Below are 13,736 nucleotides of genomic sequence, written 5' to 3'. Positions count from 1 at the left end.
CCACAACACACATTCTTTGCAAATCCATCATTTATCTACTGTTCTTTATAGATTGCTAAATCACGTACATGTAAAGTACTTTAGGCAAATATTCTTTTTGTCTCATCAAGACAAATCGCCATCTCAATGCTGTCTTTAACTCATCATCACCTAAACAACTCTAGCTTATCATTTTTCTACAGTTCCTCAATTTCAAATTAATCCTGTCTGATGGGAATACACAACAACAAATATCAATAAGTAACAGTGAGAGCAGTGCTTCACTCCTTTTTTTACCTTTTTAAAAGATAAAACTTCCTTCTACTTTGAGTTACCTCTCATTATAAAATCTAGTACTGAAATACATTTTTCATCATCTCAGATTTTACCTGTAGAAAACCAGTTTGTGGGCCCAGTTTATGTTCCAGCTGTTCCACTTCCCATCCAGCTCCCTGCTTATGGCCTGGGAGGATGGTCCAAAGCCTTGGATCCCTGCACCTGTGTGGAAGACCTAGAAGCTCCTGGCTCCTGGCTCCGGATCAGCTAAAACTCCGGTGGCCATTGTGACCATGTGAGGAGTGAACCAGTGGATGGAAGATCTTTCTGTCCTGCTCTTTCCAATAAAAACAATTAAATCTTAGAGAAAATTAGTTTGTAAATAAAAATCACTTACTACTTACAAATAAACAAAATCAAGTATTCACCCAAACTCAAATCAAGGCACTGAGTTTGTCACTGGAATACTATGAGATGGTGCTCAAAAGCTAAGTAACAAAACTCACTCATTTTAGTGTATTTGACTACAATTTTGGGGCATCTGTACTAAAACTGAACGAGAAATAACTGTTCTTTCAAAAAGCCCAAGCAGTCTTCCTAAGATGGTTAAACACATGTGCCAGGATAATGCTCCATTTGCATATGGGCTGCTTTTAGTTATAAAATAAAAAGTTTTGCTAAAGGACTCACACAAGACAAATTTAAAAATTTAATATAAGCCAAACAATTTGATTGTTATTCAATATCCCTACCAGTACTGTACTTGGGAGTCTAAACATCACATTTCTTATCCAAAAACTCTCAAACGTTTGCTCTACAATCTGTTTTTCACAGATTTCACCTGGTAATTGGCAAGTCAACTACCTCACATGTAAGCTAACTTGGTTTCTGCAGTTCTCCAGTTCCATCCGGCACCTGAATCGCCCCCTTAAGTGAAACAGAAAAGTTAACAAGAGGAAAAAACTCGAACATCCTGCCATTGGTCAATTATCTTCTTCACAGTTTCCTTTTTTAAAAAAATCAAAGGAAATGACTCAAATTCACGGACCTCCTATATTTACTCTTTTCCTTTAAGTGATTTACAGTAAATTTGACAAAAAGCAGAAACCTTTTTGCACAACACAACCGGTCCAAGTTTTCGGAGTTATGGGTTTTTCACACAACACAGGCAGGAAAAAGTACTAAGGCTTCTATCAAAGTACCTGCATTCAATTCCTAAGCCTGTCACCTGTTAACTTGCTTATGAATAATATCGCAGCATTCGAGTGTATGACAGACAGAAGAAAGTAGCTAAAACGTAGTATTTCACAAATATCAGACCTTGTGGGAAAACTGAACTGCATCAACATCAAATCCTCTCCAAGCAAAACCACGCTTGTCGTTTCACAGGTGAAGATACTGAGGTGTGATGGAGTGATCTAACTGTGCTTCTAAGGCATATAGCAAGCAAACAGGAAAATAATTTAGGTCTAACTCAGACCCTCCCCTCCAGGTAGTCACCCCGCTGCTGCACACAAGAAAACACTCCATAAACCATACACCACTTTTACGGAGACGTGGAATGGAAAAAAGAAGTTACTACAATTAACGTGGCACAAAAACAACACCTGATGTTACCCAGTCATATCTTCAAATGATTCTGCCTGTCACTTGATATGGTCGACAAGTAGTAAAAGCTACACCTAACTTCCCTCGGTGTTTTCAGAGACGTCCGTCCCTCGTTACAAGCCTGACGATAAGCAAGTTCTTCAAGTGGACTTATCTACTTTGCGCAGGCCTACGTTATCCTTCCCATACGAGGGAAGGGCTGCGCTGGTAACCGAAAAGCTGCCGGTTTCCAACAAGGCTCCGCTGAGGCACAAGACCACGTGGTCCCCCTCACAAGCCCACAGCTCCCTACCCTTCTCCCTCCTTTTTTTCCCCTCTTCCTTTTTCTAACAAGGAACTGACAAAACTCGGGCTTCTTTCTCTCGAGTGGAGCCGTGGCACATGCCACCTGTGTAATTCAGACCGCAAACGTCCTGCAGCTTCTCTCCCGGAAGACTGCAAGAATCGCAATAATGGGGAACTCGGGTACCCACAAAGCTGGGGCAAGGAGTGACTGGGGAAGTACTGGGGCTTGCAGGGACGACCCAGACCTGTCAACACCGAGTAAGACTCACGCCCAACGACTGAAACCTGGCACTCGGGCAGGCCCGAGGTGGGAGCGGCTCCCCGCGAGCGCTGGGGACGAAGCGACCGGCACGAGCCGCCGCCCTCCTCGGCAGACCTCTCAGCATGTCCCAGCAAGCCGCGAACTCTGGCCCTCAGGTCCGGTCCAACCTTTGCCCCCAAATCCTGCTGTCCCGGGCGGCCGCCGCCGGACCTGCCCGCACCTGTCACTCCCCAAAGACGCTAGACTGCGGTTCCCGCCCGAGGCTCCACCACCCCAGCGCACCCGCCGCCACTTCAGTCCCTTCCCCTCACCAGGTGTCCCCTTTCCGGAGCGAGGTTTTGAGGAGCGTCGCGATGTCAGATCGCTGGGTGTCCAGATCCGCCGCTCCGCCTTCCGCCATCTTCTTCCACTAGCGGTAGCGGAGGCGGCAGCGACGGTGGCGGCACGCCCCAGAGCATTGTGGGAATGGCGTCCCCGGCTCCGCCCACTTGGCAGGTCGAAACCAAAGGAGACGTAGGAGAGGGGGGTCGCTTAGGAACCTGAGGCGGCCGTGGCGGCGGGCGAGTGCGCGGCGGAGGTCGGCCATCCCCCCGCCGCCCCGTCGGTCCCGCCCGCCCAGCGCTTTGCCTCGGCCTCCTCAGGCCGCGCGCAGGCAGGTTTTCACTTCCCTCACCGAGGGCTTCGGCTCGCTCTCGCAGAAGCGCTGCCACTCCCCAGTTCATCTTCGACTTTACCTACCCACCCCCTTTCCCCACAGTCGCCTAAAAACCTTTATTTGCGCATTCAGTCACTCTAGAGGGTGGAGTGGACAGGAGGACGTGGAGATGGACGAGATATGGCAGAAAATTGAACAGCTCAGTGGTTCCGGGCTTTTCACAGAAGCCACCCAAGCTCAATGAACATTGGCTCGAGAACTATCCGAAACCGAACGCTTGGCCGCGGTGACCTTCCTAGGTTCCGTTTCAGCACTGGTTCTGTAGGTGGAGACTTTTAGTAGGCTCTTTGTGACGCCTCCTCAAGCACACCCAATGCAAGTAAGCCGCCGTAGGAAAACAAGCCTTGGCTCCTCGGTGAATGAGTGAAAGATTCACTGAATAATGCGAGAAACTGAGAGAAGGGGTACACCTCCAAGGTGCCCGAGAGCAACACTGGCTTAGGTGCCCTTTCCAGTGGTTCATGCGCGAGACGTACCACCAGGTAAAAGCAGTTTTATTTGAAGCCAACAATTTAGGTTACAAGTGGGCAAGTCTACTCCCTCAAAAAATCAAATCCCAAGTCCACACAGGTTCCAAAGCCCGTATTGCTGGCACTTTCACTGCCTCTCCTTGTGGAAGTCTGAGCAAAAATATGAACTTCAAAGATTGGGTTAATTTTTTTAAAAGATTTATTTATTTGATTACAAAGTCAGATATACAGAGAGGAGGAGAGACAGAGAGGAAGACATTCCATCTGATGATTCTCGCCCCAAGTGAGCCGCCGGTGCGCGCCAATCCGAAGCCTGGAGCCAGGAACCTCTTCCTGGTCTCCCACATGGGTGCAGGGTCCCAGTGCATTGGGCCGTCCTCGACTGCTTTCCCAGGCCACAAGCAGGAAGCGGGAAGGGAAGTGGAGCTGCCGGGATTAGAACCGGCCCCCAAATGGGATCCCTGGGCGTTGAAGGCGAGGACTTTAGCCGCTAGGCCACGCTGCCGGGCCCAGATTGGGTTAATTTTTAAAAACTACACACCTAGTTGCTAGCCCAAAAATGACTACCAAGTAAAAATAATACCTAAATTGGGCCTGTTGCAATAGCCTAGTGGATAAATCCTCACCTTTCAAACACTGGGATACCATATGGGCACCGGTTCATGTCCAGGTTGCTTTTCTCCCCTTCCAGCGCCCTGCTTGTGGCCTGGGAAAGCAGTCGAGGACGACCCAAAGCCTTGGGACCCTGCACCCTCGCGGGAGACCTGGAAAAAGCTCCTGGCTCCTGGCTTCAGATCAGCTCATCTCTGACCATTGAGGCCACTTGGCGAGTGAATCAGTAGGCAGATTTTTCTCTCTGTATATCAGCTTGTCCAATAGAAATAAATAAATACATATTAAAAAAAACACCTAAATTAATCCTTAATAATTGAATTGTGGCAAAACTTTTAAGTACTTTGAGGCATGATGAGAAACTCTGGTGATGTGACTTAAATAACAAGGAGATGAAAAGCCCAAAAGATGGACAAGACTGCCCGCTTGGTCACTCTTGTTATGTGTTTTTAATGCCCAGTCTAACTCAATTGGAGGGAATTCAGACAAGATGGGTGTGATTTTAAGAGTACTGATCTATCCCCAAGTGGAAGTGTATATTGGCATTATGATTGTTTTCACTCAATACACTTTTACCGTTAGAGTGTGGAAGCAACTTACAGCTTTTCTTATTTGACTTATTTCCCAACAGGTGAAAAGAAGAAAGTTTCTCTAACCATGAATATCCTCAGAGTCATATTTTCCCCCAGTCTGACAGTATGATATGGAAAAAAAGTTGAAGCCAATGTGGATGAACATATGCTCAAACTTCACTTCATTCTGTAGCTCCAAGGTAATTGTAGTTTAATCATAAGATTGAATATTAGAACATCTAAAGGATTTTTATGAAGATGAAATGAAACAACATGTGTTTATTGCCTAGAACTTAATAGCCTATCAATAAACACTAGTATTGTTTATTGGTGACAGTGTGAATTGCATAGTATGTGAATTATATCTTTAAAATGTTAGAGACTTTGAAGGTACAACTGTGCTCTCATTTTATAAACACAGCATAACAAGAAGTAATACATCATTCACACTCTGCTGTTCAATTCTCCTTCCAAGAAAATATATTTTAAAACACTGAAGGCTATACCAGACAGCTAAGTAAAATAATCTTGCCTTTACTGACTGTGTTCTCAAGGCAGCAAGTTACCTGGAGATAGATGTGTAAATTCAATATCAACTTGAATAATGCATTAGGTTTATTAGGTCATTTTATACAGCTAGCTAACCGCTATCAGAGACAGGAAGGAAATATTAATTGTGGTATTTTACCTACTAAGGATTAACAGAGTTCTCAACTGGTTCTAAGCACTTCAAAATCCTTAGTCCTCACAGCAAGCGTATGAGGTAGATGCTGTTGTGATTCCCAAGCTTTGGATGCAGAATTGAAGCAAGTGAGTGGCAGAAGCCCCCCCACCCCCAATCCAAATGGTATAGCCCTAGAACCAATAAGGTTTGTGTAAAGTTAAATTTTTCTAACATTTATAATCAGTAACCTCAATTTATCAATTTAAGGGCATTCTGTTTATCTTATTGATGCTTTTTTCAATTTTAAAAAGAAATTAGATACTGTTTGCAAATATTAAATTGGTCAAAGTCCACATCTTAACTGCATAGGTAACTAGAGAAATTGATAAGAAAAGCTATTTTACCCTAAACCCCACAGATAATTCAATACAGCCATTTCCTATTTAGAATGCATGTCTTGCCTGATGCTTTCCTTTTTAACTTTGCAAAAATGTGTTGTTTTACTGGTGGTTGTTACTACCATTTCAGACCCACTGCAACTTCCTTGTCCACTTAATCTAGAGGAAAAGTAGTACAAGAGACCAAGCACTTTGGAAATTGGCATCAATCTGAGGTGGATCTTACTTACATAGAATCAGAGTTGGTTTTGAAATTAGAGACTCTCCAGCAACGACTCTTTGACCTAACAATTTCTCTCTCTGCTCATGGATGTTTAACAATCCTTTTCACAGAGATACTTGTACTTAGCAGGTAAGAGTGTCGAATTCAAGTGTAACTAACAAGAGAGTAAGAATTATGTTTAAGGTGTCAAAAGAAAATCGGTTTTCAACCTGGGGTTTTTAAAGATAGAACTTGATGGCAGGAAGTGCAAAGGAGACTGACTTCCAAAATAAACTTCACTTTTTTTATTTCAATACAAACCCAAGGGGAAATCTTCCTGAAGTCTAAGTGGATTTAGCAAATCCTGTGCACACACAGGTCTAGCACATTCCCTAAGAGAACAGTGTTGGTGACCCTGCAGCCTTTATTTCTCAACCTTGCCTACCTTTGATCTTCAGGAGCTTCTGTTGCAATGTTTTCTGTGTTCTCTGTTGGTCCTGTCCAGGTCAGTTTCTCCAGTAACTTCACTATCCCTCATGCTTATTCACCTCTCTAAACCCTTCATTTTTTTCTCTGATGTCCTCTTAAAATTCCCTTCCCCCTTTATCAGCTTTCCCAACAGCTAAAAGACAGCGGACAGATGGGGGAATAGTGCAAACACCAAAATAGCATATAGTTCAATGCTTAATCTGCTACTGATATTTTGAAACTTGGGATAGGAACAAAAATTCTAAGTGCCACAATTCAGTTTTTAGAGCTTAAAAAATGAGATGCTGCTTATTTCAGACAGGCGTTAGATTCTGAAAAAGAGATTGAAGAGATAGTGATAGGAATTAGTCCCTTTCACAAAACAAGTATCCTTGGTTTTGACTGTGACTCAATGCAACTAACTAGCTAGCTGGGGAGCCTTGGCCCAGTTGTTTAGCCTTTGCGAGTTTTCATTTTCTCACTGTGAATGCTTACAGGAATTCGAAATTGGTAACATAAACAGATGAAATAAGTTCATTACAAGATAGTAAGGAGTTTGGGAGAATACACTGAATGCTCTAGACCAACTAAATGTATTTAAGTAAAAAAATTAGAAAAAAACAAGCACATTTTAGCACCTGTTTTGTGAATTCTATAAAGTTTACTTTTCACATGGACCTTAAGTCTATGAAATGATCAGTCCGGTTTATTACTTCATCCACTTTTTTTTTTCTCTGAAGGGCATATAGATTGCTTTGAAAGCTGATACCACCCTGAAGAATAAAGTCAGCCTTCCCTAATATAAGTTCTCAATTAACTGTTAATCAAACTAAAGTGAATGGAATCAATAAACTAATCAGAGTCTAATACATCTGGAATCACAGCAAAAATAAATCCTTAATAGATAATATATTCTTTGGATCCTGGTTATTTAAAAATGAAATGTACATGTATGATGAGAAACTTTTCCAAGGAAGAATTTGTTCTATGAACCATAAATATTATTATTTAATTTGGTTTGATATATATGTTGTATTAAATTTGATTTGATCCATATGTATATATTTGATCCAAATATATGATTTATTCATATATATGGATATAAATATAAAATGCATATAATCAAGACTGATTTATCTTTATTGATAGATTCAAAGTTGACTAAAAATGACTCCATGAAAAAATGGAAATGTATAAGCAGTCTCTGGGTTCTTTTCTCAATTCTGTAAAAATGCACAGCAAAGTCATTTTCTAATATACTGATTTTTTGCTTTGAGTGAAAAATGAAAATATTTGTCTTAATATTACATACTTATATTTTGTCAGTTTTAAATAAGATTTTAAAAGCATTTTCTTTTATGCCATGGCTCTTGGAAATCTACAGAACTAATCTACAGTGATTCAGCTACTATATAGATTCTGGTGAGATTAACTTTGTTTTCTCCCAAGAGAGGACTGAATTATTCAGATTTTCTGTTTGGACAATCCTGTTCTTCATTTTTAGCTGAGATAGCAAAAAAGATTTAAATTGCTTACAAAGAGTTTTAGAACAATGTAATAACTAAATTCTGTGATGAATAAAAATGTTACATGAGACATTCTTTATGATATTGTCTTTCAGGAACCCAAGCAACATGATAGATAGCATAGACTATGCAGTAGGTTTATGACAAGTAAGAATTAATCCGTGAATTGTGAAGAAATAGTTATGTACTTCTGCAGATAATTTACTGAATAATAATGGGAATTTTTTAGGATATAGTAGAAATATTATACATATAGAGTCAGAAAGATCTATATTTGAGTGGTCCCTCTGCTACTTACTCATTCTTTAGAAAGCGAAATTTGATTTCAAAGGATTCATTCAAATGTAAATGAAACAATGAATATGGAACTCACAGTAGAAATTAGTATAAAGTCACAATTATTTTTTACAAAATATTTGTACTATTTAGACAGGGACAGTTACTAAATTTCGTTGTCTAAAAAAATTTATTAACATCATAAAGCTGAAATGGAGTAATAAGTAGTTTTGTTACAACTAGTAGTGCTCATGTGAAGAAATTAAAATAACAAAGAGGTTAAGAAGAATGATATTAAAAATCCAGTTTTACCAAATCTTTCATTTTTAGGTATTCTAAAAGTAAAATAATGTACTTGGAAGCTAATGGTAGAATATTACACAAAGATATATTATATGCTTATTAATTTTTTCTAATTATAAACATAGACATATAACATATCAGAAACCTGTCCATCTGTGGATGGACAGTATGGAAGGCAGAAGAGTTAAGCTACAGACCTGCTCATGTTATAATCTCAGAACCTGTGAGAGTATTGCCTTACAAGGTAAAATAAACTTGGAAGATATGACCAAGACTAAGAACTTTGAGATGGGGAGATTATCTTGGATTTTCCAGTTGAGTCCAATCAAATCACAGAAACCCTTGAGGGATGTCTGCCTTGCTGCTGCGATGGTGGAAGCCTGACCTTCCTGCCACCATCTACTTCCATTATGTGCCCCTGTCAATAAAGTTTTCTTCTGAGCCACTAAAAAAAAAAAAAAAAAGAAACCCTTAAGGGTAGAAGAAACTTTCCTGGGCTATGATAAGAAGGGTGGTGTGACTGTGGAAGAATAGTTTTGAAGATGTAAAAAAGCTGTTTTTAGTCAAATAATGTAAATGGCTTCATGAGAGTAGAGAAGGCAAAGAAATGAATTATCTCGTAAAGCTTCCAGAAAGAAACACAGCCTTGCCAATACCTTGATGTTAGTATAGTAAGCTTGTGTCAGATGTCTGAAATTTAGAGATGGAAGATAATATACCTGAATGTCCCTAGTTATTAGATTTATGGTAATTTGTTATAGCAGTAGCAGTAAACAAATGCAGAGTAGAACATCCTACCCTAGGGAAACTAAAACGGTGTCTATTCTGAACGAAGTTGATCACTGCATCCCTCTGACAGACACATGTTGTTGATAACAATCATAAGAAACTGAATTCAGTATTCTCTGGACCACTAGTTGAAAAAGTACACCAGATTAGTTTAAAAACTGATGCAATATAGAAGGTAGTTAAGTATACCTAAGTCTCAGGTGACTTGACTAACTTTCTTAGGCCATGTCATGAAATTCTTAACATCAGCAAGAGAGGGGGGTGAAAGAGAGAGAGAGACCCTCCATCCACTGGTCCACTTCTCAAAGGGCCATGAGGGCTGCTGCTAAGCCAATCTGAAGCCAGAAACCAAGAGCTTCCTTCTGAATCTCCCACATGGATGCTGGGGCACAAGGGCTTGAGTCATCCTCTGTAGCTTTCCCAGGTCATAAACAGGGAAGTGGCCTGAAGTGCAGCAGCAGGGACATGAACAACATAGGGGATGCTGGAGCAACACAGAGAAGATTAGCTTGTTATACCACCATGCTGGCCCCTCAAGTGCTTCTTTTAAAATATAAAGGAATGGTGTTCTCTAATTAAGAATGTAGTTGGATACATCAAGCTGGATTTTGGGACTATACTCTCAAAACAGCTTTAAAATCAGAGAGCAAGATACCTTGAATGGAATTCTTCATTTAAACTTCAGAAAGGACTGATGAAACTCATTTAAAATTTGGGTTTTTGTTTTTAGCCACCTGAAGGAATATTACTTAGCCAAAGTTTGTTAGTGGTTAGAAAGCTGAAAAATGCTTTTAAAAATGTGGTCTGTAGATCTGCTGTATCACCAACACCTGTGGTGCATTTTCAACTATGGATTGTTTACCCAATCCCAGATAAAGTAAGTGAGAGAATTTGGGGGCTCAAGTTGAAGAACTATTGTTCTGATGAAGCAAGGGTGACTTTTGCTTTCTAAGCTTTGAGAAGTGCTAGTCTAGGGTCACAGGTTGGTTATTTTTATTTCCCAAGATTCAGGCAATGATACTTGATCCAGTGACAATCTTCTTCAGCTGCTATAACAAAATAACTGAAGTGAGTAATTCATAAACAACAAAAACTTACTGTTCACCATTCTGGAGCCTGATTTGTCCAAGGTGAAGAAAGCAGCAGCTTCAGTGTCAGGTGAGGCCTTGCTCCCTGCTATGGGGATGGCATCTTCTTGCCGCACCTTCCCATGTGAAGGAGGCCGGGGAGCTCCTACGTGCCTCTATTGGGAGGATGCTAATCCTATGTGTGAGGGGGAGACCTCATGACTTAGTTTTCAAAGGTTCACATCTTTTTATCATCAGATCAAGTATCAGGTTTCAACAATATGGAGAGAACTACAGTCAGATTACAGCAAAGACAAAATTATAGTACTGTGTTTAACTGTGAGGCTAGATTGTCAATTCTTACCAGAACAATCTTCATCCCACTCAGTTAAATAAATGGACTCTAGTATAATTCTACAAGAGGTAACATGCACTCCATCTATGATGCTATTTTATTTTAAAATTAAGATAATTTTTTTTCACTAAAGATAATGGCTTCTCTTGGTTTCATATGGATGGCAGTTCTAATCCCAGGGGCTCCACTTCCCATCTAGCTCCCTGCTTGTGGCCTGGGAAAGCAGTTGAGGATGGCCCAAAGCCTTGGGACCCTGCATTCATGTGGGAGACCCGGAAAGAAGTTCCTGGCTTCTAGCCTTGGATTGGTTTAGCTCCAGCTGTTGTAGCCACTTGGGGAGTGAATCAGTGGACGAAGATCTTCCTCTCTGTTTCTCCTCCTCTCTGTAAATCTGACTTTTCAAGAAAAATAAATCTTAAAAAAAAAAAAAACTGAAGATTTTCTGTTAACCAGTTGGAAATCAAAACCTTCTGGACTGTCATATTTTGACAATTAAGAAAAAATATGAGAATGATAAAGCTTTAATTGATAAACTATTAGATAAAACAGAGACTATGACAAAATGAGCATTAAAAAAGAATAATAAAGTGATTGAATTTCAGAGCAATAAATCTAGAAATGATATATTTGGAAATTCATTTCCCTCATTTCCATTGTCTTCAGACAATGGGATTGAAGAATTTAATTTGCTGTATCTAAAATGACTGTATTTATTTGCTGTATCTAAAATGACTATGTAAAAATGACTGCCTAGTGGGTTGAGAAATCTACTTTATAATGGTATTTTTAAAATAGTAATGTAATGATTTCCTATCTAAAGTTGGGGCTTTGGGTTTGTTCCTGAGTCAACCCTGTGTATCTATAATAAATATTGAAGAGAAAAACTCTATTCTCTTTTTGTATCTCAAGTGGAAGAAAGCCCAAACTTTTGAATGAACAAAGTGATTAAGGATCAACTCTTTGAGGATAAGAAAAAAAAATTTAGACTTATTTTTATTTTAATTGGAAAGTTAGCTATACAGGGAGGAAGATTTTCTGTCCATTGATTCACTGCTCAAGTGGCTGCAACAGCTGGAACTGTGCCGATCCGAAGCCAGGAGCCAGAAGCTCTTCCGCATCTCCCACATGGGTACAGCACGCAAAAGCTTTAGGCCATCCTTGACTACTTTCCCAGGCCACAAGCAGGGAGCTGGATGGGAAGTGAAGCTGCTGGGATTAGAACTGGCGCCCATATGGGATCCCAGCATGTGCAAGGCGGGGACTTTAATTGCTAGGCTACTGTGATGAACCTTGAGAATAAAAAATATTACTTAATCAGTATTTAAAGCAGTTAATATATGTGATGGAAGTAGCACTCAAAGCAGCACTCTGGATAAAAGCCTGTCTCCTGAGATGATGAACTGCAAGAAGCATCTGTGAAAATTTAAACTTGTAGAGTCAGAATCAAATGATCACAGAATTCAGTGGAATGGGCCTCTACAATCATTTGGTTTAATATTTCTTTACCTTTTGTATAAGCATGTCAGAGGGTTGTGACTCGCCAATAGCATAAAATATAAATCTAGTAGAAGATCCAAGCACAACCCAGTGGTTCAGTGTTTACGATACTGTTTAAGATGCCCAGCATGGTAGCCTAGTGGCTGCAGTCCTCGCCTTGCATTTGCTGGGATCACATTTAGGTGCCAGTTCATGTTCCCGCTGCTCCACTTCCCATCCAGCTCCTTGCCTATGGCCTGCGAAACAGTTGAGAATGGCCCTGAATCTTGGGACCCTGCACCTGAGAGGGATACCCAGAAGAAGCTCCAAGTTCCTGGCTTCAGATTGGCTCAGCTCTGGCAATTGTAGCCACTTGGGAAGTGAAGCAGAAGACAGAAGATCTTTATCTCTGTCTTTCCTTTCCAATAAAAATAAATCTGACTTTCAATAAAAATAAATAAATCTTTAGAAAAAGATGTTGACGTCTCATGCTTATTCAAGTGTCCTAGAAGTGTGTACTCCAGCAGGTGGCAGGAAATAACTCCAGCAGCTGTGTTCCTGCTTCTCACATGGGAGATCAGAATTGAGTTTCCGTCTCCTGGACATTTGGTGGAGGGGTGAATCAACAGGTGGGCAATCTCTTTGTTTTTGCTCCAAAATGATAAATGAAATTTATAAAGAGCTAATACTAGCATCAAATAACCTCTTATTCCATTGCTCCTGTTGTACTGCTCATGCAGTAATGGCAGTGGGGGCTCTTAATACAACAATTTATTTATTTGTGTATGTAAGTATCAGAGACACAAAGAGAGCCAGTCAGAGAAAACTTTAACCTATTGGTTCACTGTCTAACTGTGGAAACAAGGAGTTGGGGGCTCAACCTGTGTCTCCATATAGGTGGCAGAGAACCAGCTGCTTTCCTCTCTTTCCTGTCTCCATGCATTTGCCTGTTCTACAACTTCATGTGAATAGAAGCATACAGTATGTGGTCCTTCGTGGTTGCCAAATTTTCAGGGTTCATTCATATTGTAAAATGCATCAGTGCTTTATTTCATTTTATTGCTAATAATGTTACAGTGTTGTTTTTTTTAAAAGATTTTGCAGGGCCCGGTGTGGTAGCCTAGCGGCTAAAGTCCTTGCTTTGCTTGCGTCAGGATCCCATATGAATGTCGGTTCATATCCCGGCAGCCCTGCTTCCCATCTAGCTTCCTGCTTGTGGCCTGGAAAAACAGTCAAGAATGACCCAAAGCTCCGCAAGAGGTTACAGGCTCCTGGCTTTGGATCAGCTCAGCTCTGGCCTTTGTGGCTGCCTGGGGAGTGAATCAGTAGATGGACTATTTTTCTCTGTCTCTCCTCTCTGTGTATCTAACTTTCCAATAAAAATGAAATAAATCTTTTTTAAAAAAAGGTTTTTCATAGAAAGACTTAATTTG

The 13,736-nt window shown here is 40.6% G+C and overlaps 1 protein-coding gene and 1 pseudogene across 6 annotated transcripts in view; one reads left to right on the top strand and one right to left on the bottom strand.

Moving 5' to 3' along the window:
- USP15 (ubiquitin specific peptidase 15) overlaps positions 1 to 2,909 on the bottom strand; it is a 106,056-nt gene extending 103,147 nt beyond the window's left edge. For 4 of the 6 annotated variants that reach the window (XR_009246741.1, XM_058673521.1, XM_058673522.1 and 1 more), the window contains exon 1: positions 2,722 to 2,879. Coding sequence is in view for 5 of the 6 variants with exons in the window: in XM_058673521.1 (XP_058529504.1) it covers positions 2,722 to 2,810 (89 nt within the window). In the remaining variant the exon portion in view is untranslated. Of the gene's footprint in view, positions 1 to 2,721 lie in introns of all 6 variants that reach the window. The other 2 variants (XM_058673517.1, XM_058673518.1) reach the window with 1 other exon arrangement.
- A 396-nt stretch (positions 2,910 to 3,305) lies between these two features.
- Positions 3,306 to 13,736, top strand: part of LOC118757597 (histone-binding protein RBBP4-like) — a 40,498-nt pseudogene continuing 30,067 nt past the window's right edge.

Source organism: Ochotona princeps, chromosome 15 (assembly GCF_030435755.1).
Source record: "Ochotona princeps isolate mOchPri1 chromosome 15, mOchPri1.hap1, whole genome shotgun sequence".
Classification (NCBI taxonomy): Eukaryota; Metazoa; Chordata; class Mammalia; order Lagomorpha; family Ochotonidae; genus Ochotona; species Ochotona princeps.
This window is presented reverse-complemented; position numbering and strand designations above follow the sequence as displayed.